Genomic DNA, 27,066 nt, shown 5'->3' with positions numbered 1-27,066 from the left:
AGAACATGGATCTTTGGCTGGTAGTTGTGGCCCTCGCTCAGTACATGCTTAGCAAATGTGCAGTCAGAATTCTGTAATTTCCAGCTGCATTCATGTTCTGACAGCCTAGTAAATATGTGTCTGCCTGATTGACCAATATAAAAGCTATCACAATCAGAACAAGTAATTCATACACCCCACTGCTGGCTAGTAATTGGATCTTTTTTTGAAAGGCCAAAACCAGTTAACGCAATAAATTAATACAGCAGTGTGGTATCACATATTGATGATGCCACCCCAAGGGTGTCATAAAGTTGGCAACAAAATTGCAAACTGCTGTCAGGCACCGGGGCTGCATGCCAATTGAGACACACCTGCAGCGGCTCCATAGCACAAGCACCCTCTGCCGCCATGATATAGGACTGCCAGCAGCAGCCACACAGCCCACACGCACTTGGAGCCTCTTCGCTACACGACACTATGCAGACGCCGCCTAGTCACGGCTCTGACAACATTGATTGTGCTTTAGTACAGAAAGCCTCATCTTTGTTGCTATTGTAATAATTGGCCTTATTTTTTGGTGCTTTATTGGTAATGAGTCTTCATAAGACTGGAGGAATACAAGTTAAGTAAACTTTCTGGTTACTGTGTTAACTTGTCCACTAATCATTTCTGCTCCTGTCCAGCTTTCCTATGACAATTGCCACAATGCTATGTAGCCCACCTCTCCTTATTGTTATGTATGAAATCACACACAACATACATGGTGATGAGTACTAGTACTTACATGCGGCTGTCATCAAGTCTAATTTACTTCTTCCTGTTCTGTCATCTTTTTTTTTCAGTTGTTTGTCTTATGTCTCCAGTGTTTGCCTTGTTAGTGTTCTGTATGTTTTAGATTCCATGATTGCTGCTTTTGCACCATTTTTTCTTTATCTGTGCTTACTTGTCTTGTTACTTTGTGACTGCCTAGTTAATATGGCTGCTACTAAGCCACTATTGCCTGCTGCACTGCCTGCAGTTGACCTAAATCAGTTTATTCCGTTTCAGAATCAACAGATAGCACAACTGCTTGATTCGATTACTCGCTTCATGATGGTGCAGATGACTTCACACAAGGCGCTGGGCACAATGGCAGCACCACTGCCTGCATGTGTGCCGCCTTTTCACGAGTTTGACAAGATGAGGGAAGACGGACAGAGTACCTCCCACTATTCAATGCACACACCACACAGCATCATGACAAACATTTTTATTTCTTGGCCACAGCGGGATTGACTATTTACTGCTTGTGAGCGAAACTTTTTCCCACTTTGCGCCCAGAATTAGTACAATACGAGGACCTACAGCAGGCGCATATGAAGTATTATGAGAACAGGGTACAAGTGCAGCTGCCCTTTACAAATTCTTTATGCTTTGCAAGCAACAAGAACAGATATATTGTTAGTGGGCGACTGAAATGCAAGGCCTTACTATAGTTGGTATCACAAATGATGGCAGTCGACTTTAGGCTTGTCCTGCACATCTAAGTCATGCATTCTCCAAGAGCCAATGTGCATTCAGTAGTGTTTTCAACTCTCTGCTGTGAACAACGCAGCCAATGTGAGCATTAAAAGTGATTGTAGTAAGTTATTTATTGAATTTATATTCCATTTGTTGTGACCTGTCATGGCTGATGGTGGTAGTAAGTAACAAATTCTGAACAAGGATGTGAGAGAGACAATTTGCAGTACACATGCTTTCTTCAAGCACACAGCACATGTATGTGCTTACTGCAACTGTCGCTTGGAACCAGCAACAATGCAGGTCCCCATCAGTGTCTTGAAATGAGCAAACCGTCATTGTTCAAGAAACAAACTACTGACAGTAGATTCAAATGCAACTGTGGCATATATTACAGCGATGCAATGATTTGTAACGCCATCACACACAACGCAGCTGGCTCTTGAATTCAGGAACAGATTCTTAAATACCCAGATTCTTTCTTGCAAAGGATTCTGTAGATTCTCAACTATCAAGATTTCTGTGAAAGTGCAGGCTGCTCATTCTGTACACAGCTCCAACAAACAGGCCTCACATCCATCTTGCAAACAGCGACCCATCCAGCACCAGCCACAGTGACACGTAAACACGTCATGTCTGATACAAGGTGGAAAGTACTACTCTTGCTGTACTACGGCACATGATCGCTGATCTCACCCCTCGCATGAAGCAACTTGCCCCCCCCCCCCCCCTCCCCTTTTTGGTGGTAAACATGGGCATGTACACAGTCTACGTGATTACAGAAGTGTAAGACACTTCTGCTACTCCTTCATATAAATATGTCACAAATAGTGTGTAGTTTTTCCAAGCCCCACAGTGCCATTAGTGCAAAACACCAGTGCAATACTTGTTTTGGAAAGGCTCCCAACTCTTCTGATGTGCTATGTGAAAAGAACGAACTTTTGTGTCTCTTACCCTTGCCGGACAATCAATGCATTTACAACTTGACACTGAAGCTTCAGAGACTTTACTCAACCATAGCACTTCTGAACTGCTTGGCAAACCTAAGTTTTGCGCATTGCACCATATGCTGATGGCATATAACGGCCAAGACATTCTGGTCTTAGGCACTTGTGGCCTTCATGCAACTTTCCAAAATTTCACAGAGACAGTGACATTCACAGTGCTTTCCTCCAGAGACAGTGCTGAAATTTTTGCTCTAGAAACTTTTCATTTGCCTAGGTTAAGCATTCAGGACAATATACTTTCTGTTTCTTCCTTTGATCCTTGGCACAGTGTTCCTAAATTACATGCAGAATTTCAGGATTTGTTTTCTGAGGGTTTAGGTAAAGCTACTAATTTTGTTGTCCATGTCCCAATGAAGGACAATGCACAGCCACATCCTGTTAGAGCTCGTCCCGTCCCTCAAGCTCTTCAAGAACAGGTGTCTCAGGAACTTACTGTTTTCCAAGACAATGGGGTCGTGGCAACCATTACTGCCTGTCAGTGGGTGCCCCTCATGTAATTCTAAAGAAACCATGCCAGCAGACTCTAGTTGAGCACCGATTTTAAGAAAACTGTGAATCCTCAAATAGTCATTGCATTTCTCTCTTACTGCACCTGGAAGAACTAACGGTTAAATTGGGTGCTGGTCATCACTTTGCCAAAATTTATTTGTGCGATGCCTATTTGCAAATCCCTCTGGATGAGCAGTCACAATGAGTCTTTGTCCTTAACACTCATCTGAGTCTCTTCCAGTGTTTGAGATTGCCATTTGGCAATGCTTCTTCACCCACAATATTTCAGTGCTTTCTGGAGCAGTTGACTGCAGAAGTTCTTTTTGCTGTAATTATTTAGATGAGATTGTGTCTCAGGTCGCACTCCTGATGAACACATCAGCAATCTCCAAACTCCATTACAAGTGTTGTCTGCAAATGGTCTCAAATGTAACAAGACAAATGCGTTTTTTCAGACTAAACTTGAGTACTTGGAACATATCAAAAGAAGCCAGAATGTTCACCCTTTGTAATCGTATTAGCTTGTTATCTGTGACCTACCAGCCCTAAGCAATGTGTGGGAATTGCAGTCTGTGTTGGGAAAGCTCATGTATTACATCCGGCTTATTCCAAGCATCATGCAAATAACTGCTCCGTAGCATCGGTTGTGCAGGAAAAATGTTCCTTTTGTTTGGTTTCAAGAGTGTTAGTCTGCTTTCTAGAGGTTGAAAGATGCTTCACTTAGTAATTGATGCCTTATTCATTTTGATCCAGTCAAACCTGGAGCCTTGGCTGTGGATGCTTCCTGCTATGGCATTGGTGCTATTTTGTCCTACAAATTTGGTGCTGTTGACAGGCTGACTGAAGTTTCAAAGGTGTTGAACAAAGCTCAATGTGTCTATGGTGTCACTAAGTTTCACCAGTACCTTTTTGGTAAAATATTTTACTTGCTGACTGGTCATAAACCTCCACAATCTTCATTTAGCCCTTCCCAGTAAGTCCCAACTCGCAGTGCAGAAGCAGCAATGGTAGGCTCTTCTTCTGTCAAATTACCACTGCGAGATTCTGTATCTGCCTACTTCTACGCATGCCACACAGATACTCTTTCTCATCTCCCTGCTGGCCCAGATTCAGCATTCTATGCGTCCGCTGCTTGTTGTTACTACACTGATGCACTAGACACAGGCGTTTGGAATAACTTTCTGCTTAATCAACAGAAAATTTCCCAGGCTACAGCAGCCAAGACCAATTTGCAGATTCTGTTGCAGTACATCCGCACCGACTGGCCATGTTCAGCTAAACAAATCTGTAGCTCTGCGGTTTGCCAATATTTTGCACATCGGCGTGCCCTTGCAGTTCACCAAGGTGTCATTTTGCTTTGCATTGATAATGGCCAGTCAGGTGTTGTCATTCCCCATGCTCTCCGCCTGATGTGCTTCGTTTGCTACAGCAAGGTTGCTGGAGCGTCATTCACACCAACCAGTTGAGGTGATGTCATTACATTTGGCATGGTCTGGATATGCAGACTGAACAGTTGACTTCTCAGTGCCCAGCCTGTGCCGAACATCAGTCAACCCCACCTTAGCAGTTCTTTGAAGGGCCCAAACCTCAAGCAAAATGGTTCAAATGGCTCTGAGCACTATGGGACTCAACTGCTGAGGTCATTAGTCCCCTAGAACTTAGAACTAGTTAAACCTAACTAACCTAAGGACATCACAAACACCCATGCCCGAGGCAGGATTCGAACCTGCGACCGTAGCGGTCTTGCGGTTCCAGACTGTAGCGCCTTTAACCGCACGGCCACTTCGGCCGGCAAACCTCAAGCACCTTGGCAACGTTTGCACTAGGAATTCACAGGTCCCTTCTTGAACACACACTGGCTCATTATAGTTGAAGCTTTCAAAAAATTTTCCTTCATGGTTCCCATGCACTCCGTTATGGTTTGTTCCACTGTCCAGGCACTGTTGTGGATCTTTTGCTTTGAGGGATTGCCTGAAGTGATTGCAACTAACAAGAGACCTCAATTTGCTGCCAACGACTTTGGACAGTTTTGCACTGCCTCTAGCATCAAGCACATCAGGAGTGGACTGTTCCACCTGAAATCCAATAGAGAAGCTGAAGATGGTCAAACTTTGTGCATACCACATGCAGGATCAATCTCTTGTTGCTATTCTTGTCTTCCTATTGCCTCCAGATATGCAATTGACCATCACTGGAGGAGTTGTTACATTGACAGCACCACTGCATCTTGCTTCAGTTGCTGCACCCACCCCAGCAAGCAGGACCCACTTTGACCGGACAGGCAAGGTATCACACTAACGATTCGGTCTTTTACAGATTGTATGACAGTGGAGGTGCTGGAAGCAAGGCACCACAGTGCAGCTTCTTGGACATTCTCTCTTTTTACTGCAGGGACCAAGAGGATTGCTGAGATGCCACCAGAATCAAATTTGTGCTTGTGAATTGTGTGATCCAGCCACAGGCTTTGTGCTTTCGGACTGCCTGGATGCAGAAGCCCCCACTGCATCTGGCTTCTGTAACCTGCATGCCATCAGTGATGGGCCTGGGGCCAATGGTAGTCTACACCCTTTCAAGGTTTTTGCTGTTTCAATAGCCACTGTCGTCTGGGGAAGGGCACCTCTTCCCAGCAGCTGTCCCACATGCCACCTTGGGCCCCTGCGGGAGTTTGGCACTAGCCTCATCTTCAGCTTTTGTCTTCTCATTGCACCTGCATCCAGCCGTCCCCCCATTGTCGTACACTCATTTAAGCTACACAACAAGAGTGAGGTGGTTTGGAGGGATGTGGTATCATGTAAGGATACCACCCCACAGGCATCATAAAGTTGACAACAGGGGTGCAAGTTTCCATCAGATACCGATAGGGGTTGTGCAGGATCTGGTGGACAAATAGTGTGTGCCCGCTTAGCCACACCTCCTGCAGCTCTGTACCACAAGCATCATCTGCTACCACAAACAGGACGGTCGGTGGCAGCCACACAATCCACTCGCACCTTGAGCTTCTTCGCTATGTGATGCTATGCAGATTCCATCTAGTCACAGCTCTGACACCACTGGACTCATCCTTGTTACTACTGTAATAGCTGGACTTATTTCTTGCAGTATTATTTGTAATGAGTCTTCATACGCTTGGAGAAATACAAGTTACATAAATCTGTTCACTGTGTCAATTTTTTCCCTAATCGTTTCTCCTCCTCTTCTGCTTTCCTATGACAACAGTTGCCACACCACTCTATAGCCTACACAATAGCAAGAGTGTGCTTGTCATTTGTTGTTTATTATAATGTTGTTCTAGCAAGAACTGACGGAAGAATCAGTTAATACAAAAATGTGGGTTTTCAAAATAAATAAATAATAAGATGATATGATTACAATAGAGGGAAACATTCCACGTAGGAAAAATATATCTAAACACAAAGATGATGTGACTTACCAAATGAAAGTGCTGGCAGGTCGACAGACACACAAACAAACACAAACATACACACAAAATTCAAGCTTTCACAACAAACTGTTGCCTCATCAGGAAAGAGGGAAGGAGAGGGAAAGACGAAAGGATGTGGGTTTAAAGGGAGAGGGTAAGGAGTCATTCCAATCCCGGGAGCGGAAAGACTTACCTTAGGGGGAAAAAAGGATGGGTATACACTCGCACACACACACATATCCATCCACACATATACAGACACAAGCAGACATATTTAAAGACAAAGAGTTTGGGCAGAGATGTCAGTCGAGGTGGAAGTGCAGAGGCCTCGACTAACATCTCTGCCCAAACTCTTTGCCTTGAAATATGTCTGCTTGTGTCTGTATATATATATATATGTGTGTGTGTGTGTGTGTGTGTGTGTGTGTGTGTGTGTGCGCGCGCGCGAGTGTATACCCGTCCTTTTTTCCCCCTAAGGTAAGTCTTTCCGATCCCGGGATTGGAATGACTCCTTACCCTCTCCCTTAAAACCCACATCCTTTCGTCTTTCCCTCTCCTTCCCTCTTTTCTGATGAGGCAACAGTTTATTGTGAAAGCTTGAATTTTGTGTGTATGTTTGTGTTTGTTTGTGTGTCTGTCGACCTGCCAGCACTTTCATTTGGTAAGTCACATCATCTTTGTTTTTAGATATAAATAAATAATAATAATTATTTGTGACTAGGTTGCAGCTTTCTTGGCATGGAGGACACAGCATGTTATCTTTGATAGAGAGACACTAATCACCTGACACACACTATTAATATGAATAGTAACTGTAGACTTTTTGCAGACTATTCTGTTATCTAAAATGAAGCACTGTCTCAAAAAACGGCTGCATAGATGACCAGGCAGCTCTTCATAAGGTTTCAGTATTGTGGAAAGATTACAAACTTGCTTTACCTGTGCAGGAATGTAAAATTATGCGCCACATAAACTGATAATTATCATAGCCTACAATTACAATATCAATGAGCTACATCTAAAATCATTCAACTCACACAAATATCAGGGTGTAGCAAATTGTAAGGGCATGAAAAAGAACAATCGCAAGGGCTCAGTAGGAAAAAAAATCAGGTGTCAGGCTTTGGTTCATTGGTAGGATACAGGGAATAAGTAGTCTGCTTACAAAGGAGACTGCATACAAAACAGTTGTGTCACACACATCAAATATGATGAACTGGGGAGATCAAACATATAGAAAGAAGGGAAGCATGAAGAGTGACAAATTCACCTGACTCAGAAGAGAGAGTGTCAGATATTCTGACTAAACGGAACTAGCATACATTTGAGGGCAGAGGCAAAAAGGCTATTTACAAAGTTTCAACAAGCAGCTCTAAAGAAGAGTCTAGGAATATACTACAGCATTCTACATTTTGCTCCCACAGGGATCATGAAGACAAGATTTAGGTGCAGCACTCATTGAGGCATTAAAGTAACCAAGCCTTCTGTGCTCCATGCTTGAAAGGGACTGGCAGAAGTCCTAACAACTGGAACAAAGGGAAATACCCTGTGCCTTGCACTTAACAGTACTTCACAGAGTATAGAGGCAGATGAATTTTATTCTGCAATGAGCGACAGACTTTTTGAGGGATATTCCAGAAAGACAAATAAATATCAGCTGGTAATAATTAAAAATGCAGCTACATTGTGGACTATGATCACCATATGGTAGCAAAACTTGGTATACAGGGGGAGTCACTAACTATTACCACCAAGAATAGCTCCAAAAGTATGTCAGCAGTTGAAAAGTTTGTGGGACAAACATTGCATGGGACAACAGGTGCAGCAACATTGTGGATTATGATCACCATATGGCAGCAAAACTTGGTATACAGGGGGAGTCACTAACTATTAACACCAAGAATAGCTCCAAAAGTATGTTAGTAGTTGAAAAGTTTGTGGGACAAACATTGCATGGGACAACAGGGGCCATAATATGACGTTGGTTTTTTGTTGCTAGGTGAGGTCGTGTCAGAGATACGAAGGTCAATTTTGTTTTTTAAATGGGATGCTGTAGTTTGGTATTTATTTTCTGATAGCGGCTATCGAGACGTAACCAATGATTTGTAACAGTAAGGTCTCTGAAGGTCAACAAAGGCCGAACAGGCGGCATGAACATTCATTTGCAGAAGGTGTTCAAAGTGATGACCATTGGTATCAATGCAGTGCTGCAATATCCTTATCATGGATTGAGTGGTACTCTTTATCACTTCGGCACTTATCGAAGCACATGCTCTGACAATTCTTTCTCGTATATCGTATATATTTACCAAATACAGAGTATCCATCTAAAATGCCACTGACATGTAAACACCACTCGACGGTTTTGCAATACAACAATAATAGGTATGCTAAGATTAGTATCATTGAATCAAGTGAATGTGAATGATGTATTCCTGCGAAGAACAAGTTGATATGCTTCTCATTTACAGAGAATCCTAACGAAATTCAGTGAGAGCTAGAGACTTATATGCTGAAAGATATCCTCAACGTACTCCACCCTACACGTCTTACATTTAAATACATGTATGACAAATTGAGAACAACTGGACCTTTAACGCATCGGAAACATATCCGGCAAAGGAAACTTACTAACGAGGAAACGGAAATTGGTACTCTTGCCACTGTGGTTCGAGATCCTTGTGTTAGTTCGCGTCAAGTCGCAAGGGAATCTGGCATGAGCCAGAGTAATGTTGTTCATGCTCTGCATTGCCATAAATATCGTTCTCACCATATCAGCCTCCTCCAAGAATTAACTGGTATGGATTGTACGCGTCGCATTGAATTCTGCCGATGGGCTCAACTTCAGATTCAGTGGGATGACACATTTCTTAATTTGATTTTATTTACTTACGAGACTACATTCATGATTTGCATAACATGCATTATTGGGTAACTGAAAATCCATGTTGACTGCAGCAAGTTGCACACTAAAAACCGTGGTTGGTGAATGTATGGTGTGGGATTCTGGGAGACAGAATTATAGGGCCCCATTTCATCGAAGGAAATCTTAATGGCAGAAAGTACACCACCACCCTGCAAGAACTATTAGGTCTGTTATTGGAAGAAATTCCTTTACAAACAAGGAACAGAATGTGGTATCAACACGATGGGTGTCCGACAATTCCCAAATCATTGGGTTGGACGTTGAGGAGAGGTGTCGTGGACAGTTCGTTCACCAGAATTGACGCCTCTGGATTTTTTCTTGTGGGGCTTCGTAAAAAGACATTGTTTATAAAGATGTTCCAACTACACCTGAAGATATGCGAGAGGGAATTGTCAGACCAAGTGCTTCGATAAGTGCCGATGTGATAAGGAATACCACTCAATCCATGATAAGAAGATTGCAGCACTGCATTGATACCAATGGTTGTCACTTCAAACACCTTCTGTAAACGGACGTTCATCCACCTTTGTGATCTTCAAAGACCCTACTGTTACACATCATTGGATTTGTCTTGATAGCCACTATCAGAAAATAAGTACCGAACTATAGCATCCCATTTTAAAAAAACAAAGTTGACCTTCATATCTCTGAAGCGACCCCACCTAGCAACAAAAAACCAATGTCATATTATGGCCCCCGTTGCCCCACGCAACTTTTGCCCCACAAACTTTTCAACTCGTATCATACTTTCGGAGTTATTTTCAGTGGCAATAGTTAGTGACTCATTCTGTATATTTCAATGCATTAACGCAGAACCAATTTACACTGGAAATTATTTAATTCCAGTTTTGGGCACAACTTGCAAATATTGAACAGTGAACCCAAGGAATACATATAGAAATGTTTCCATGTGTAATGGAAATGGATAAGGAATGTGACATGGACAGGAAATGTCCAAGTGATTGGTTGGTTTAAAACGGAAAAGGGGGGGGGAGGGGGGGGGGGGGGGCAGACTGCTAGGTCATCGGTCCCTCAAACAAGTGAGAAATGTATAATGTTGATTTTATTATTAACCACCGCACACACAATTTGTTCAATATGAGCACAGGAGACCTCGACAAGTTGCTGCATCTGTAAAACAATGATCTACAGTTGTTCACAGCAGTTCCAGTGGAAACTGAGCAACATATTCCTATATACTGGCCTTCAGAATTAGTAGAGATCTAATGTATCCCTGGTAAGTGCATTGTTTTAGATATATCCAGAGCCAAAAGTCACATGGATTAATATCGGGTGATCTTGCAGGCCATGCATATGGAAAACCTTTGGAGATAACACATTCACATAAAGTGGTATTAAGCATATCTTTCACTGTGCGAGCGACATGAGATGTTGCCCTAACGCGCATGGAAACAGTGGTATCCACACAGTTGCACTCTTCCAAAGCACGAATTACATGCTGTATGATGTGGTCTCAGGAACAAGCAGATGCCTCTGTACACCTGACAGGCCATCTGGGTGTATTCTCTTCAAAGAACAACAGACAGAGAATAAAGATACTTGAGAATCCACATACACAGTCACATACATTGAGTGCACTGGTACTTCGTGCATAACATACAGTTTAACAATACCCCAAATTCAACATTTCCATGTATTCATTGCACCTTGTAGTGTAAAATGTGCCTATCACACCACACAATATTGTCCAGTCACAAGTCATCAACACTGATCCATCCCAAAAACTCAAGAGCAAATTCAGGGCATTGCTGTAGACCTTGAAGTTTCAGTTACTACAGTGTCTGCATCTTGTACTGGTAGCATGTAACTGGGAAACTTCCCATAATGTTGACCATGGGACGGACGATTCTTGCGACACTGCATGAGCACCCAGGGCACATATTACATAGTCAGTCACAGCAACAGCAACCTTGTCAATAACTTGCTCTGGGATTGGTCGCCCGCCTCTTCCTGGTGCCACACCATATTTTCGGATTTCATTATCTTCAAGCCATTTAATGAGTTTGAGCTTCTCCTGTCAGACCTTTCAGTTAGCGACACTATCTTAATGCAGCACTGTAATTGCTGCCATTCATATAAAACAGTTTCACTAACAGCACATGCTCTCTCTTCTCGATAACCAAACCGTTCACTCACAATATGGCTTGTCATATGACAGCGTGGGTGTCATATCATAATACGAACAGTGAATAGCAGCACTTTAATTATAACCATCTGAGATGAGTGCCAGTTACTACCAATGAACACAGTGTATATAGTTCAAAATGAATAACAAATTTGAAAATCCGTACACGTTTCTACATTTTTGCCAGATCAACTCAAGTTTTCCATCCAATGCCTTTCAAAATAAACTTCATTATGAATATTTATTAATTTGTACTTTAGAGTAGGAAACAGGCATTCTCACTAATATCAATAATATTAACTGTGAATTCTTAGTTATCCTAAAAAAATGCATCATCATCATGATACCCATTAAATTACTAGCATTGACAATATTTTATGTTACTTGAACTCACTGTAGGTATGACTGCCAATTCACACGCTGATTTCTAATTTCTGTAGCCTGTTGCTGGAGTACACTTGTGGCAGCAAGCATATCTGTAATTAAAGTAACATAAATATGCTGACAGATTGTATTATTCAACAACTAGTTAATAACACACTTAATATTAGCTTCTGGGTGATGCACTGCCAACTTAGGGCAGCGCATATACCGCTTACTGTCATTTACACTCACTGTTATCACATTTGAAGATTGTCAAAAACAATTCATAGTAAATCAAAAAGGATCTGGGGGAAGATAGTAGAACATGATTGATGGAAATAACAGGGACAGAAAGTAAAACTGGTACAGTGCTATCAATGCTTTCTGGATAATAGTTTGGTTTAATCTGAATACACCATTAAAGAAAGCTTGAAAATATGAATATTGACAGTATGGCAAGTACCCACACAACCAAGTTACTTCTCTCATCATGCAGTGCTGTTCGCAGTCTGATCTCAGCAGCCAGAGACCGTGGTCACGTGTGTCCGAGTTGCATTTGCGCGCGCGCGTATGTGTGTTTTTTTTTGTCTATTTCCGATAAAGGTCTTGTTGGCCAAAAGCTCACTTTCTGACAGTCTTTTTATTGTGCCTATCTGCAAGTCAACATCTCCACTACATGGTGAGTAACAACTAACCGTTTCATAGTATGGTAAGTATGATGCACAAAGTAATGCAAAACACATTTTCAAGTTAATAAGTGGTAGACTAAAAACAAAGCAAACGTTGTTCCAGTTTTGACATCACCAACAGAAAGAAAACATATAGCACAACCAATGACACAATTAATTCAGCAATTACATCTTTCAGGCAACTAATGAAGTAAAATGTTCTTGAATGTACAATATTTCTACAGAATATCTTTCTGACTAGTGGTGATTCTTCAAGAAGTGTCTGTGTTGCTAATTATATACTACTCAAGTTGCATTCACATCAGCCCTTCCCCCTTTCTTGCAAATACAAGGTTTGTTCTAAAAAAATCCCAGAACTTTCTCCACAAAATTTTTCTACGTTTTCCTTTCACTTATTGTGCATGGTCTCCTTCGAAATACTCTCCTCCACAATTGATACACCGCTGCCAATGCTGTTTTCACTTTCAGAAGCAGTCTTGGTATGCCTCCTGCTGGATATCTCTTCTATTTTTACAAATCTTCGTCCTTTCAATGGGGTTTATAGCTTTTGGGGGAAAAAAAAGTCTGCAGTGGCCAGGGCTAGAGAGTACGGAGGATGAGGCAGCAGAGTTATTTCGCTTTTTGTGCAAAAGTCATGCACCAAATGGGATGAATGTGCAGGTACGTTATCGTGATGCAAGAGCCACGAATTGAGTCACCACATTTCAGGCTGTTTCCTTCTCACATTTTCTCGCAGGCATTGCAACACGTCCGGATAGTACCACTGACTAATAGTTTGTCCTTGTGGTATGAATTCATGATAAACTAATCTTTCAAAGACAAAGAAAACAGACAGCAAGGCTTTGACATTCGACCTGACCTGACGAGCTTTTTTGGTTTTGGATAACCTTTCCCGAACCATTGTGAAGATTGAGCCTTGGTCTCAATATTATATTCGTAGCGACACCTGCCATCACCAGTTATTCTCTTACTCATCTGCGTAACCCAAAAGCTCTTCACAGATTGCAAGGCAAAGGTATTTCTGGTCTTGATTCATCAGCCATGGGACAGACTTGTCGGCAACAGATTCTTCCAAGATGCTGTCACGATTTCATAACATCATTCAACTGAAATTCTACATTCTTCTGCAAACTTTTGGATAGTCAGTCTACATCGATTAGCATGCACAATTTCATTGATGTTCCAGACACGAGTGTCGTCAGTAGACGTTGAAGGGCATCCTGAACAAGGGTCATCTTTAACTTCCGTTCCACAATTTTTGAACTGTGTGAACCATTTATAACACCAAGCACAGCTTAAGCACTCATCACTGTAGGACTCCTGCATCATTTGGTGTGTCTATGTAGAGGTTTCCTTGAGTTTTGCACAAAATTTAATGCAGACACATTGCTCCTCTTACTCTGCCATCTCAAATTTCGCTAACTGTGTGACACAACACATTGTACTCTACAGACATACACCAATGAAACTTCCGGCAGTTACACATTAAACAAAGGCATGTGCAGGAATGCCAACTGCATTCTGCTCCAACACACCATTGGCGCAATATTACGAATGTTCTGGAATTTTTTGAACAAACCTCATACCTATTACAAAATATACCTTTTTATTGTCAACTTCAAGAGTCACTGTAGCATCTAGAGATACTACAGAATGAAACAAGATGGACTCACAGTGGAATTATGAGTTTTCAAAAGACAGGACTGTCATGTGCAATAACTGACACCTCGCTCTAACAGCAGTAAATGGAATGATAAGTTATAGAGCAAATAAGGTTCCTTGTTACCCAAGAGAGAATACTTCATTAGTGACAGTGTTCCTAACATAAGCTGGTAAAGTTCCAATTCTTCCCAGCAATTTGATGCTGTGACTACTGGGGTTTTTAAGCTACTCAACAGTGTGGTAGTTAGTATCCGTACCCTCTTAATAGCTAATGAAGTCTTGCCATGACCACGGGAGTGTAGATTTGAGTGTGTGTGGCTGCGTGCACGAGTGTGTGTATTTTCACCAGAAAAAGAGCAAGAGCTTGAAAGATAGTGTGAATGATGTTTCCTGTTACATGTCCCTGTGCCCCCACACTTTCATCCTTTATAGATGAGTGGCTGCCTTTCCCTTTATTTATGTACTTGACCAGTCACATGAAATGACATGCCGAATACAGTGAACTGACAATGGCGCAAAAAAAGCTGCAATGCACTGGCAGGTGAAAACAAGAGCAGTGGGCAGGCAACGTGTACTCAAAGTTGTTCTGGAACACGATAAGGACCAATAAAAGTGGATATCATTATGGAGAGATGCAGGGATGGAGCTGGGTAAAGAGCCCCAAGGGCAAAATCTTGGCAGAGGGTATTCCCTCCCTGCACCTATTACATAAGCTGATAAGTGGTTTTAAATTGTGGCAATATCCACTTTTCCATAGGAAGGTTAAAGTACAGTTTGCTTTCACTGCACTCTCAATCAGGATCTGTGCCAAGGGCAGTTTGAAATTTGTGTGTCAAGTGAGTCTCGACGTTCCCTTACGCTGTGTTAGGTTCATTTCGTAGGTGCAGTGGAAAGGATTCTCTTGCCACACCATCCTGCTCTGTGCAAGGTAAATGTGACCAATATGGGTGCAACACAAGAATACAGCCTCTCTTCAAGACATCTGAAGTGACCCCTTCCACTTTTGGTGAAGGTTTTTATCATTCACATTCTGTTGCCTGTGACATTGGTCATCCATTTCCGTACCACTCTTTATTCACAAGAAGTAATGAATGCTGTCAAACAGGGGAGCCCAAGCTGATTCCCTATTTCTAGATTTCCAGAAGGCTTCTGACACCGTTCCTCACCAAGCAGCTTCTAAATTGATTGCGTGTCTATGGAATTTCATGTCTGTTGAGTGACTGCATTCATGATTTCCTGTCAAAGGTCACAGTTCATCATATAGTGAAACCAAAGTAATGTATGGGGTTACCCATGGAAGTGTTATAGGTCATCTGGTGTCCTTCATGTATATAAATGGCTCAGGACAAAACCTGAGCAGCCCTCTTACATTGTTTGCAGACAATGCTGTAATTTTCCTCCTAGAAAAGTAATCAAAGATAAAAATAAGAAATTGCAAAATGAGTTACAAAAGAAATTTACATCGTGCGAAAAATAGTAATTGATGCTAAACAAAGTTGAAAACCTTGTTTGTGGACAAAGTTATGGAATTTTTTGAATAGACCTTGTAAAAGGTGAGGAGCACTGAAATGGAGAAAGCAAATTTCACGATTCCAGTTACCAGCAGAACCTGTGATTAACTATGCAGTCCACGAGTTTGCAGACAGTTGTCAAAGTGACTGGCCTGTATCTGAAAATACAGACTCTTCCTGTCAAGTTTGAATACTGGTAAAATTGTACTTTCTGTTAATTGAGAGGGAAAAACTCCTTCCTATCGAATCTTGCTAAATATAACCAGAAAACTTTGTTTGTTATAGCCACTAAAATGGCGAAGCACCTTTGCACTGTGTTAGTGCACTGTTGGATTTCCTGTCAGTGAAAGGCGCATCTCCACATGTTGGGTATTAAACGACAAAAAGACTCTAATCTTATAAAATCTGATGTTGTGTAAAGTCTGGGTAAGAACTATTTGAAGTCAATAATTTGGCAAAATATAGGGTCAGTAATTTAGCTATATGGAAAGTACTGAGTCGGAAGGGAAGGTAAGTCGAGTGGGAGAAGCTGGAAAGTGAGTGGATGGGGGAAGTTATTGAAGGGAGAGTGATGCAAATGGAGGGGGAGAAATGAGTGGCGAGGTGGGAGTGAGTGGGGGGGGGGGGGGGGTTTGTGGGGAAGTGACAGGTGTGGTGTGAATGAGTGGAGGCATGAATGGAGACAGTTTGTGGGGTGAGAGCGAGGTTATGGGGTGGGAGAGAATGGAAGGTGCTGTGGGGTGGGAGCGAGGGTTGGGGGATGAAGTGGGATCGAGTGGAGGAGATTGAGGTGGGAGCAAGTGGAGGGACATTTAGAAAGCAAATAGAGGGGGATGGAGGTTTTGAAAGCAAGTGGACAGGAGGGGTGGGAGGGGTAGGTGTGGTGGGAGCGAGTAGTTAGGCGTGAGAGGTTGGAGTGGGCAGACCGGGGCGGGGGGGGGGGGGGGCAGATGTGACGGAGGAGGGAAATAGGGAGAGCAGGCAGATGGGAGGGGGGGCAGGCAGGAGTGGTGGGGGGAGGAAGCAGGTGGTGGGTGGGGGAGATGAGCAGGTACTGGGTGGGGGAGGCGAGCAGGTGGTGGGGGAGGTGAATGAAGGGAAGATTTGGGAGATGTTGAGTCTTCTTAACGACAATTATGGTCTCAAGGCATCCTGGACTTCCTAAGAGTCCTGTGAGTGTAAATGTAACTACAGTGGTCAGCCTAGCCTAACTAGTTTCAAATGCAGTGGGCAACACCCAAAGCACATTGAAAATTGAGAACTTGAGTAATCAGTAGTTGTTGAGCATAGGCTCACAAATGATCACAGAATTATGTTTGATGACATGAAAGTCTTGCATTACCCTTCTGTTTATTGGAATTCTCTTATTAGAGGAGAAGTAGAAGCAGAATTCATGAGAACAATTCAGCTGGGTCAGAGGCTATTATTGTTGTGTGTGGAAGCAAGTTCTATATGCTGAGAAGAGGCAGACAACTGTGCTTTATTGTTTACATTCCTACAAGAGTGTTGAGGTACCAGCACACACATGACCAAAATCACTGGTAGCATGATATAATGACAATGTTCGTCAACCGCTAATCACATGCTGCCTACTGGATATAAATGGTTGCCACAACAGCAGCCATGAAAGTCAGTGGTTCCTAATGAAGAAGATGGAGGATTTCATGGAAAAAAGAAATTTTACCCAAATCGGGCATAGCTAGTTAATACACAATATTTGTTACAGTATAAACGACATGTTTGCAATTGGCAGAAAAAAAAATGTAAAAGAGAAAATGTCGACAATAGCTTCAAATATGGCATTAATGTACAGTTTCAGCAAAAGTTATGATACTAGGCAAACGTCCAGAGTTCGAGTCTCAGTCCGGCACACAGTTTTAATCTACCAGGAAGTTTCAGGAATCATACTGTTTGTGAAAACTGCAATACATGAAGAGAAATCACAAAAGCTTACTTAATAGGTTCATAAAACTGGCAAAAGGGAACACTGAGCTGTGTATATCATAACTGCCAGTGGTAAATGTTTTATAGGAGAGGTTCATACCTCTACAATGAGAACAGGTACCACACAACCAAATTAAGAAGTCTGAACAATTGCAAGTGTAACTAATGCCATAACATCTCTGTAGTAGAAGTTGCTAATCTGAACCCTGATAACTTAAGAAATTTACACTGCCACTATTTGGCCAGCAACAGTAAGAGATGGTCAGCATATAGTTCTTGATCACGAAGCACACTGACACCACTGCTTCTCCTCCAGAGTAGTAGACAGAACCAGGTTCACTAGCTCCCATATCTATCGCCACCACCAACAAAAACAATACAAACATGACACTTGGTTAAACAAACATTCATTGCGAACATACACCAAGAAGTGCCCAACTGAGCCTATCAATACTGGACATCTGCTCTGACATACAATGTAATGGTATGTCACATGTAATGTCATATGTGCACAGTAACAGAAAGAGAATAAGACACTGAAAATATCTTTTTAGTGCCCACATTACTATTTTGTTTTGTTTTTAATTGTAGGTTGTGGTGACAGACTGGTGGCGCAGCCAAAGGTCTAAGTTAGGCTGAAAGTGACAGTATGGTTGTGAAGTTGTGGGGAAGCTAGTAAATGTGAGTACAAAATCTTTGTTGTGGTGAGATACTGATATGTTGCTTAGCCTGATGTCTCAGTCAAACTGAAAGGTCACAGTTTGGCTGCGGGTTAGGGAAGTGGTACTGTAGGCTTCGAGTAACCCTCAAAAAGTTATATATAAGATATCTGAAGTGTAGGCTGTCAAAATCGTATCGGACAGAAATGATTGTACCCACCATTGCACTGTACAACAAAAAAAAATATATATATATATATATATATATATGTGTGTGTGTGTGTGTGTGTGTGTGTGTGTGTGTGTGTGTGTGTGTGAGAGAGGGGGGTATAGCGACACACACACACACACACACACACACACACACACACACTCTCTCTCTCTCTCTCTCTCTCGAGGTGAACTGATGAGAAACAGAGTTTGTAAACCCAGAGACAGACTATGAAACAAGATGACAGTTGCACTATGGCAGGAATTGTTTTCCACTGTCTGTTTCAGACACCCACCAGTGTGTTATGTTCCAGACTGTGTGCACAAATAGTATTCCTTTCAGCAGAATAGTTCTGACATAAACCCAAATTGAACTCAAGAAACTTAGGGCTTTTCAGTATGGGACAACTGGCAAACAAATTGTCTCTTAAATGAGCCTTACTTTGAGTTACACTATAGACATGGCTAAATACAAGATGAACTATAAGGAGTGATCAAAAAGATTATGACTGAGGAAGTTGTTGCAGCACATATGCAACATAGCATTACTCTGAAGCGGATACATAAGCACTGACATGCAAGCGTGGCATTCATGTCTTTGTGATGTGTGTGTGGCAAATGGAAAATGTGAACCATGGCAAAGTTATTATCAAATGCATCCCAAAAGGTCCAATGTGCTGTTATTTTTATTTTGGCTGCCAAAGAACAAACACTGATAGATATTTATCAGGGCATGAAGAACGTGTGCCAAGATCCACACTGGTCACAATTTGGCAGAAGATGCCAGTGATCATGGAGGGCAGCCTCAACAGTTAAACTCATGTAGGGGACACTTGAGCACCCACCCTATAGTCCTGATCTCTCCCCAAGTGAATACCATGCTTTTGGCTCCTTACAGGGGCCTTCAAGGGTTGACAATTCCTGTTGGATGAAAATGTGCAGTAGGCAATTAGTGACTACCTCATACAGCAGGGCAAGTGTTTCACCAAATGGGTGTGGGATAATTTGTCTTAATGCTTAGCACACTTTTACTTTACTGGCATATCGATTCTGGAGTGTAAGGCATTTAAATAGAAACATTTCGATTGCTCCTTATTTATCAAGATTCTATACAATGATTTTTCTGGACCCATTAAATGCTATTTCACATGTGACATCATTTTTCAGGATTTCTCTGCACAGTATATATTAATTTTCTCTTCATCTTATAGTCTTTTCTGCTATTGTATTGTCCGCTGACCATGTTTGCAATTTAATCAGTTAACCTTGTTCATGATACTGATTCAACACCCCTTACAGTGCTATATTTCAACATAAATTAACTGAAATGATGTCTCTTAATGACACGTTCAAAACCAGTTTGAGTTGAGCGACAACATATGTAAGCTCTTACGCAAAATGTGATGACTCTACCACGTACAGAATATTTACAATATAATATTATTGTTAGGCTTTTTCATTTCACCATTTCTATGTACAACTGAAGGTCATTGTCTAGGCCTTACATTTAATTAACTTCTGATGATTCCTTATTGGAGCACCAATTTTCCGAGAACAGCAGATATTGTAATTTATTAACTTTGGAGCATAAAAAACTCAAAATTTCAATATGGCAACTATAAAATGAAGTTATTGGCGATTTTTTCAAATAGGGTAAGGTATTTTTTAATACCACATTTACTAGCTTCACCAATTCAAAACCAAATTGTTATCTTTCAACCTAAACTATGCCTCTGACTAAGCTACAAGTCAATGGGTCAACTCTATCTATTTATTTATATTATTATTTATTTGAGACCTGTTGGCTTTGCCAACTGATGTTAGTTTATCGCTACCTAGCAAAACTGTGAATATATGCACCAAAAGGTGATGTGACAACAACTGTTAACATTACACCACTGGCCAAATGACAACTCCCATCACACATTCCTCTTGAGGCCAAAATTTAAGTGATAATGAGAAACAATGCTATACTTGGACACTGATCACAATTCATTTGAAACATGCACAAACACCAAGGATCAACAACACTCTTGGAATGAGTACATAGATATAAATTTTGTCACATAAAGACGTATTTGTTGGTGTGTAGTTTGTATGGGGGAAAGATTCTGGATGATGAATTCAAATTTAGTGACTTGAGTATCGTCAACCTGACATGCTGATGACACAATCCAAATATTACAGATTACTTTAAGGCATTGGAAATGGCTGCTCGTATAGCATTACTATGCTTAAGTAGAATACATTGCAATCTAACAAAGTAGAACAAAAATTCAACTTCCTGAAATTACAGCTACGCAAACTGGCTGTTGCACTTACACTGTTTATTTTATGGGTTACCTTGTTAGTCAATGAATCCTCACTAATGTTAGCTAATGTATTCCAATTTTACAATAATGATTTTAGAGGCTGTCTTCCACTACTGATAGAATTTCACACTTTGGAAAAATATTTAGTTCACATAGAAAAGAAACAAATCCGAAGTTTGGGCAGCTTGGCACACATTAATAAATACCCTAGGCAGACTTCACTTTACTCAGACGTAGCGTGCCTCCTTCAAATATTTTTTCTTAGATTTATTTATATGGTATCTTAAATAGTACCAGCAAATTGTCATTTATCACACATATATTACTACTCTACAAAAAGATTAGTTTCTCTTCAACTCAAGAACTCTGAAGTATTGGATTTTTCGCTATACTTTATAGGCAAAAACAACACATAAAAAATACAGTGATGATTTTGGATTAGCAGTGCAAATACAGTCATATACAGCAAATAAATCTATCCTACAAAAGATTTAAAGACAAACATGAAACTGTTTACATTTAAGATTTTGAAAGAAATCAACAGTATTTTGATTATTAGAGATACACGCTCTATTCATCAATCACAATAAGAGCTGCTGCCAGTAATTCCAAAAGCTGAATAAACTGACGAAAAATCAGCGGTACTGTACTCACCAAACTGACTTGAAACTTACCAATTTTTTCGTCTGGTAACGAAATAATGGATTTTATTGTAGAGTCTGCCATGGTTAATGACAAGGCGCTGTCCTCGCTGAAAGTAACAGATTGTTGTATTACTGATTACAACAAACAATACACTTTTTAGGTCAACGCCTTCTTTCAGAACAATATAGCACATCCACTTACTTGCAGACGAATCTTGTGATCTGATGTAGCAGTGCAGCCAACTTTAGATTCTTGAGAACAGGTTAGAGAAAGAAAAGGGACATCGAACTTAATCGATTAATGTCATTTTCTGTCTTTTATTTACACGTACGTGCTGTTCATTGCAATAGAGTACTGCACCTGGAGTTCTCATTTTATGAAATTCTACCGCCTATGAATACACTGTGGAATTATTCTGTAACTTCGATGTATGTACTTTTGTTGTTAATGAAGGCCATCTACGTCCTCACTTTTCTGGATTAGCCGTACAACAGGATTCTATTAGGCAATACCATATTGTTCTACAAATTCACTCAAATTATCTACGCATAGGCATTTATAACTTTTCCTAAACCAAAACTGAAGTTGAATTCAATGACGTATCATAATCACGTGCGGCATGAAGACGAGCCTATTACGAATGGTGTGATTCAACCATGAAGCCATTCTAATGATAAACCACTTTATCCATGATATCTCGGAGCTGAAAATCGTTGTCCAGAAAAGAGTTTACTGCTGGACACTTGACAGCAATGCAAACTAAGTTTAGTTACCTAAAATCTTAAGCGATCTTATGATACAGTGAAACATTAGTGTTCTGTTGGGAAAATGTAAGGGGCGGTCAAATTAAAACAAGGTATAGAGAAAAAAGCAAGTAAAAAGTTTACTATTTCAAAAGTAATTGTCGTAACTGTTGACAAATTTATTCCTCTGTGAAACAAGATGGTCACTACCTCGTGGGAAAATCTTTGAGTTACTTTCGGAACCATGATTGTACCCAGGCGTGCATCTCTTCGTCTGAAGCAAATTGACAGCGACGATTTTTTTTTTCTGGGCTCCACAAATATAGAAATCGCATGGGGAAAGATCTGGACCGTATGGAGGGTGAGTAAGGACTTCCCAGCAACACTTCTGCAGCGTAGTTGAAACAGCCCTGGCCACTTGTGTGCGGGCATTAACCTGCAATATAATGATGCCATGTGCCAACATGGACAGTAGGACACGCCGCCAAAATTGAAGCACGCCGTCATGTCCAAATACCCTGGAACGTTGACCAGTTCACATACATGTTGCCAACGTTGTTTTGACTACACTGCAGAAGTTTCACTGGGAAGCCCTTACACATCCTTCCTACAGTCCAGATCTCTCCCCATGCGATTTTCATATGTTTGGAGCCCTGGAGAGACATTCGTGGTCGTTGATTAGCTTCCGATGAAGAGGAGCATGCCTAGGTACAATCATTGTTTCTCAGGCAACTGCAAAAATTTTTTCATGAAGGAATTGACTGTCTTGTCTCACAGTGGGATAACTATATTAACAGTTATGTCAATTACTTTTGAAATAATAAATAGTTTTCCACCTGTATGTACTTCTCTGTCACTGCCAACAAAAGTAAATATAATTTGAACCAGTTTCTTCTGTATGGATATTATCGGGGAAAAAAATGTGAGTAATCTCGAAAACAGACTTATGGGTATGGGTAACTTTAATAACGTAAATTTTGCAGTTATATTCTAATAAATTCAGCAACAATTCATAATTTTGAAATGCATATGGGAGGACATCGAAAAACCTCTGATCATTATTAGAAATGAAAAATAAAAATATTATTATCATGCATTGTATTAAATTAATTATTATTCACACACTGCTATGGCATGTTCCATGATTGTGTGAGAATTTTACAGTGTTCATGTGAAATCAATAAGGAAAATTCATGAAGAACAATGCAGAAAATGAACTTTGAATTACATTAGTTTATGTGTACATTAAGCCAAAACGTTGCTTTGTATAGCAGTTGTTATTATTGTGGCTTTATTTTCATTTCTTTATTTTATACAGAGATTGTCTGAAGAAAGTAACACATATGTGATCTGGAATAGGCACATACTCAGCTATTTTTAGGAAGTGTGGATTTGTAGCTTTTGAGAAGTACTGTGATTTTAAATGTAGACCATTAGGGTTACTGGTTTGTGTACTAAAATGCAATGTAAGATTATATGATAGCTGGGAAGGGAAGATAAGAATCTGTACACATGAGGATAAATGTGCTTCATTATTTGCGCTATTGAAGATTTTTTCACATCATTGCGTTTTGAAGATCTTATCCTGCCATGATAAATGGTGAAGCAATTGGCTTGTAACACTTGCAATAACTTAATCTTTTGCTTCTACAACTGGATATGTTGTCAGATTTTTGTTCCATCTTATAATTAATTCTACAAGTTTGTCTTTGCTACTGAATTATGGTTAGGGATTACTTAGGGCTGCAGAAAGACATCCTAAACATCAAAATGGTATTGTACATTTAACGGTTTCCACCAGAATTGCTTAACAGTGAATAATATACCGTTAACTATAATCTGAATAACTTATTTATATTGGGAAACGAGAAAAAGTACTGGACTATTATAAAAGTATCAATCTGCTGTAAAATTAGTTTCACTGAGGAGCATTTACAAATGCCAGAAAATATGGTGTCTAATTTCTATACAGACAACATAATTATTAATCTCCATACATAAGAGCTGTGCCATTCCATGTATTTGGATTCAGTCCAATTGAACTGACAATTATTTACAGAAGAATGGAAAAACTGACAAAAGCTGAGCCCAGTTTGGTTATCACATGAGGGTTGTCCTGAAAGATTCTTCAGAATGGCGAACTTATGCATAAAGCTTAATGCAGATTTAGAAAAATGGTTGACAATATTGACTGGAATACACTCTTTGCAATTCTGATGGCAACAGGTATAAATAACAAGTTATTTACAATCTCTACAAAAACTAGAGTGCAGTTATTAAAGTTACAGCAATGAAAGGGAAGCAGTAGTAGACAAGGGAATGCAACAGCGTGGTAGCCTATCCCTAGTGATATTCAGTCTGAGCATTGAACAAATGGTAAAAGAAACGAGGGTGAAATTTGTAAAAAGAATTAAAATTCAGGGAGAAGACATTAAGCTTTGAAGTTTTCCAAAGGCATTATAATTCTGTCAGAGATAGCAAAAGACTTGGAAGAACAGTGGAATGGAATGGACAATGTCTTGAAAACGGGTTATAATACGGATATCAACAAAAGTAAAACAAGTAGTCGAATTAAATCAGGCAATGCTGAGGGAATTATATTAGGAAACTACTTATATGTGAGCACAGATGTGGGTAACAACTAGTGCAATATAAATTTAAGTCTTCGGAAGTCTCTTCTGAAGGCATTTGTCTGGAGTGTAACCTTGTATGGAAATAAAACACGATTGAAAAATGGTTCAAGCAAGAAGACAATAAAAGCTTTTGAAATGTGGTGTTACAGAACTATGTTGAAGATTAGATGGGTAGGCTACTGAATCAGACAGGGGAAAGAAGAAATTTAAGGAACAATCTGACAAAAATAATGGACCAGTTGATAGGACAGATAATGAGGTATCAAGGATTCCTCAATTTGGCGATGGAGAGAAATTCGAAGTCAAAAACTGTGGACAGAGACAAAGGCTTGAATATAGCAAGTCGGTTCAAATGGATGTAGGTTGCAACAGTTATGCAGATAAGAAGAGGCCTGCACAAATATTGGTTAGTGTGGAGATCTTCTGAGAGAAGACCACACAAACGACAACAACCATCTGAATCTCTATGTACAACATTCTCTATTACTATTATCCTCCATTCTAGTGTCCAACACATGATGTCTCTGGTTACATCAGTCAATTTTATTTTCGTTTCGAATTCTTGTAGCGGATACCAGTTAATTCGTACAGTTTATTGTATACAGTGAGATGCACCCAGTAAGTAAATAGAGGCTGCATCTACGTTTACATACACAGACGGAAAAAAATCCCAGCACCAAGAAGGAGTTGTTCGACGTACACAAAAACTTGTAGGCGTTCCTCTACATCTGAAAGGTGATGTCTGTTTAAATTTCGCGCCAGTCGCATAAGTGTAACGCCAGTAGCGCCATTATGAGGCTGCAAATCGGTTTGCTTGAAATACAAGCTGCAACACTCGTGGGCGTGAGCTATTTCTGAAATCGGACGTGGTGAGTTCATGTTAGTCAAGAATGCCTTTAGGGCGACAAAGACGCCTTTATCAACACCCTACTAAGTTTGAACGAGGCCGTGTAAAAGGACTACGAGAGGAGGATATTCCTTCTGCGATAGTGCAGAAATATTTGGCAAGAATGTACCCACTGTACATGATTGCTGACAGCGGTGGTCATGAGAATGTACGGTCGCAAGAAGACCAGGCCCTGGACGATCACGTGGCACTACTGGAAGAGAAGAGCTTCGTGTTCGGTGTATGTCTCTGGCGCAGATGCAACGAACTGTTACAAATCGATTACTTCAATGACAGCTGCGAGCCAGTCGCCCTGTAGTTTGCATTCTACTGGCCTCAAACCACAGCCATTTGCGACTTACGTGGCGGCATGCCAGAGCCCATTGCAGGGCAGGGTGGAGGTCTGTTGCGTTTTCTGACAAAGCTGATTCTGCGCAAGTCCCAGTGATTGCCGTGTTTTGGTTAGAAGGGGGCCAGTTGAGGGCCTGCAGACAATCTGTCTGTGTGCTAGACACACTGGACCTGCACCTAGAGTTATGGCCTGGGGTGCTACTCTGTGACAGCAGGAGCACTCTCATGCTTGTCCCACGCACCCTGGCCCCAAATTTGTACGTCAGTTTGGTGATTTAACCAGTTGTGCTGCCATTCGTGAACAGCATTCCAGGGGAAGTTTTCCAAGAGGATAACGCTCGTCCACATACCGCTGTTGTAACCCAACATGCTCTACAGATTGCCGAGACGTTGTCTATGCCTACTCGATCACCAGATCTGTCTGCAATGGAGCAATATGGGACTTCATCGGAGGACAACAGCGCCGTCCACAAACAGGATTAGACGCCCTGTGTTGATCAGCCAAGTGCAATCCATCTAACAAACTGATATCCAGCACCTGTGCAACACAATGCACGCACTTTTGCTTGCAACATTCAACATTCTGTCAGTTACACTCGTTATCAAAGCACCACCATTTCACATTTGCAATGGCTTACCTCGCACTTTCATTAACCTGTGATTTTGCAGTGTTAATCACAAATGTTTTCGTGAAATTTCATTACTCTAAACTAATTATTTTTTTGCTGCAACAATTTCTTTTGTCTGTGTATATAATCTACAAATCTGTGTTAAGTGCTTGATAGACGATACTTCCTATCGTTATTCATATTAGGGTTTCTTCCCGTTCAAGGCACATATCGAGGAAGAAATGACTGTTCAAATGCGCCTGTGGGTGTTGTAATTACACCAATCCTATCTTTCTAGTCCCTGTGGGAGAAGCACAAGGGAGGCTGTATTTTATTCCTAGATTCCTTGCTTACTACTGGTTCTCGAAAACGGAAGTAG

At 40.9% G+C, this 27,066-nt stretch overlaps 1 protein-coding gene across 3 annotated transcripts in view; it reads right to left on the bottom strand.

The window, feature by feature from the left end:
* Positions 1 to 27,066, bottom strand: part of LOC124596368 (V-type proton ATPase subunit H) — a 162,759-nt gene that overhangs the window by 56,294 nt on the left and 79,399 nt on the right. For 2 of the 3 annotated variants that reach the window (XM_047135476.1, XM_047135478.1), the window contains exons 2-3: positions 21,496 to 21,572; positions 11,866 to 11,947 (exon numbers count right to left, since the gene is read on the bottom strand). In XM_047135476.1, coding sequence (XP_046991432.1) covers positions 11,866 to 11,947; positions 21,496 to 21,572 — 159 coding nt within the window. Of the gene's footprint in view, positions 1 to 11,865; positions 11,948 to 21,495; positions 21,573 to 21,667; positions 21,731 to 27,066 lie in introns of those variants that run through there. The other variant, XM_047135477.1, reaches the window with a different exon arrangement.

Source organism: Schistocerca americana, chromosome 2, assembly GCF_021461395.2.
Source record: "Schistocerca americana isolate TAMUIC-IGC-003095 chromosome 2, iqSchAmer2.1, whole genome shotgun sequence".
Lineage (NCBI taxonomy): Eukaryota > Metazoa > Arthropoda > Insecta > Orthoptera > Acrididae > Schistocerca > Schistocerca americana.
Note: the sequence above shows the minus strand (reverse complement) of the source record. Positions and strands in the feature narration are given on the sequence as shown.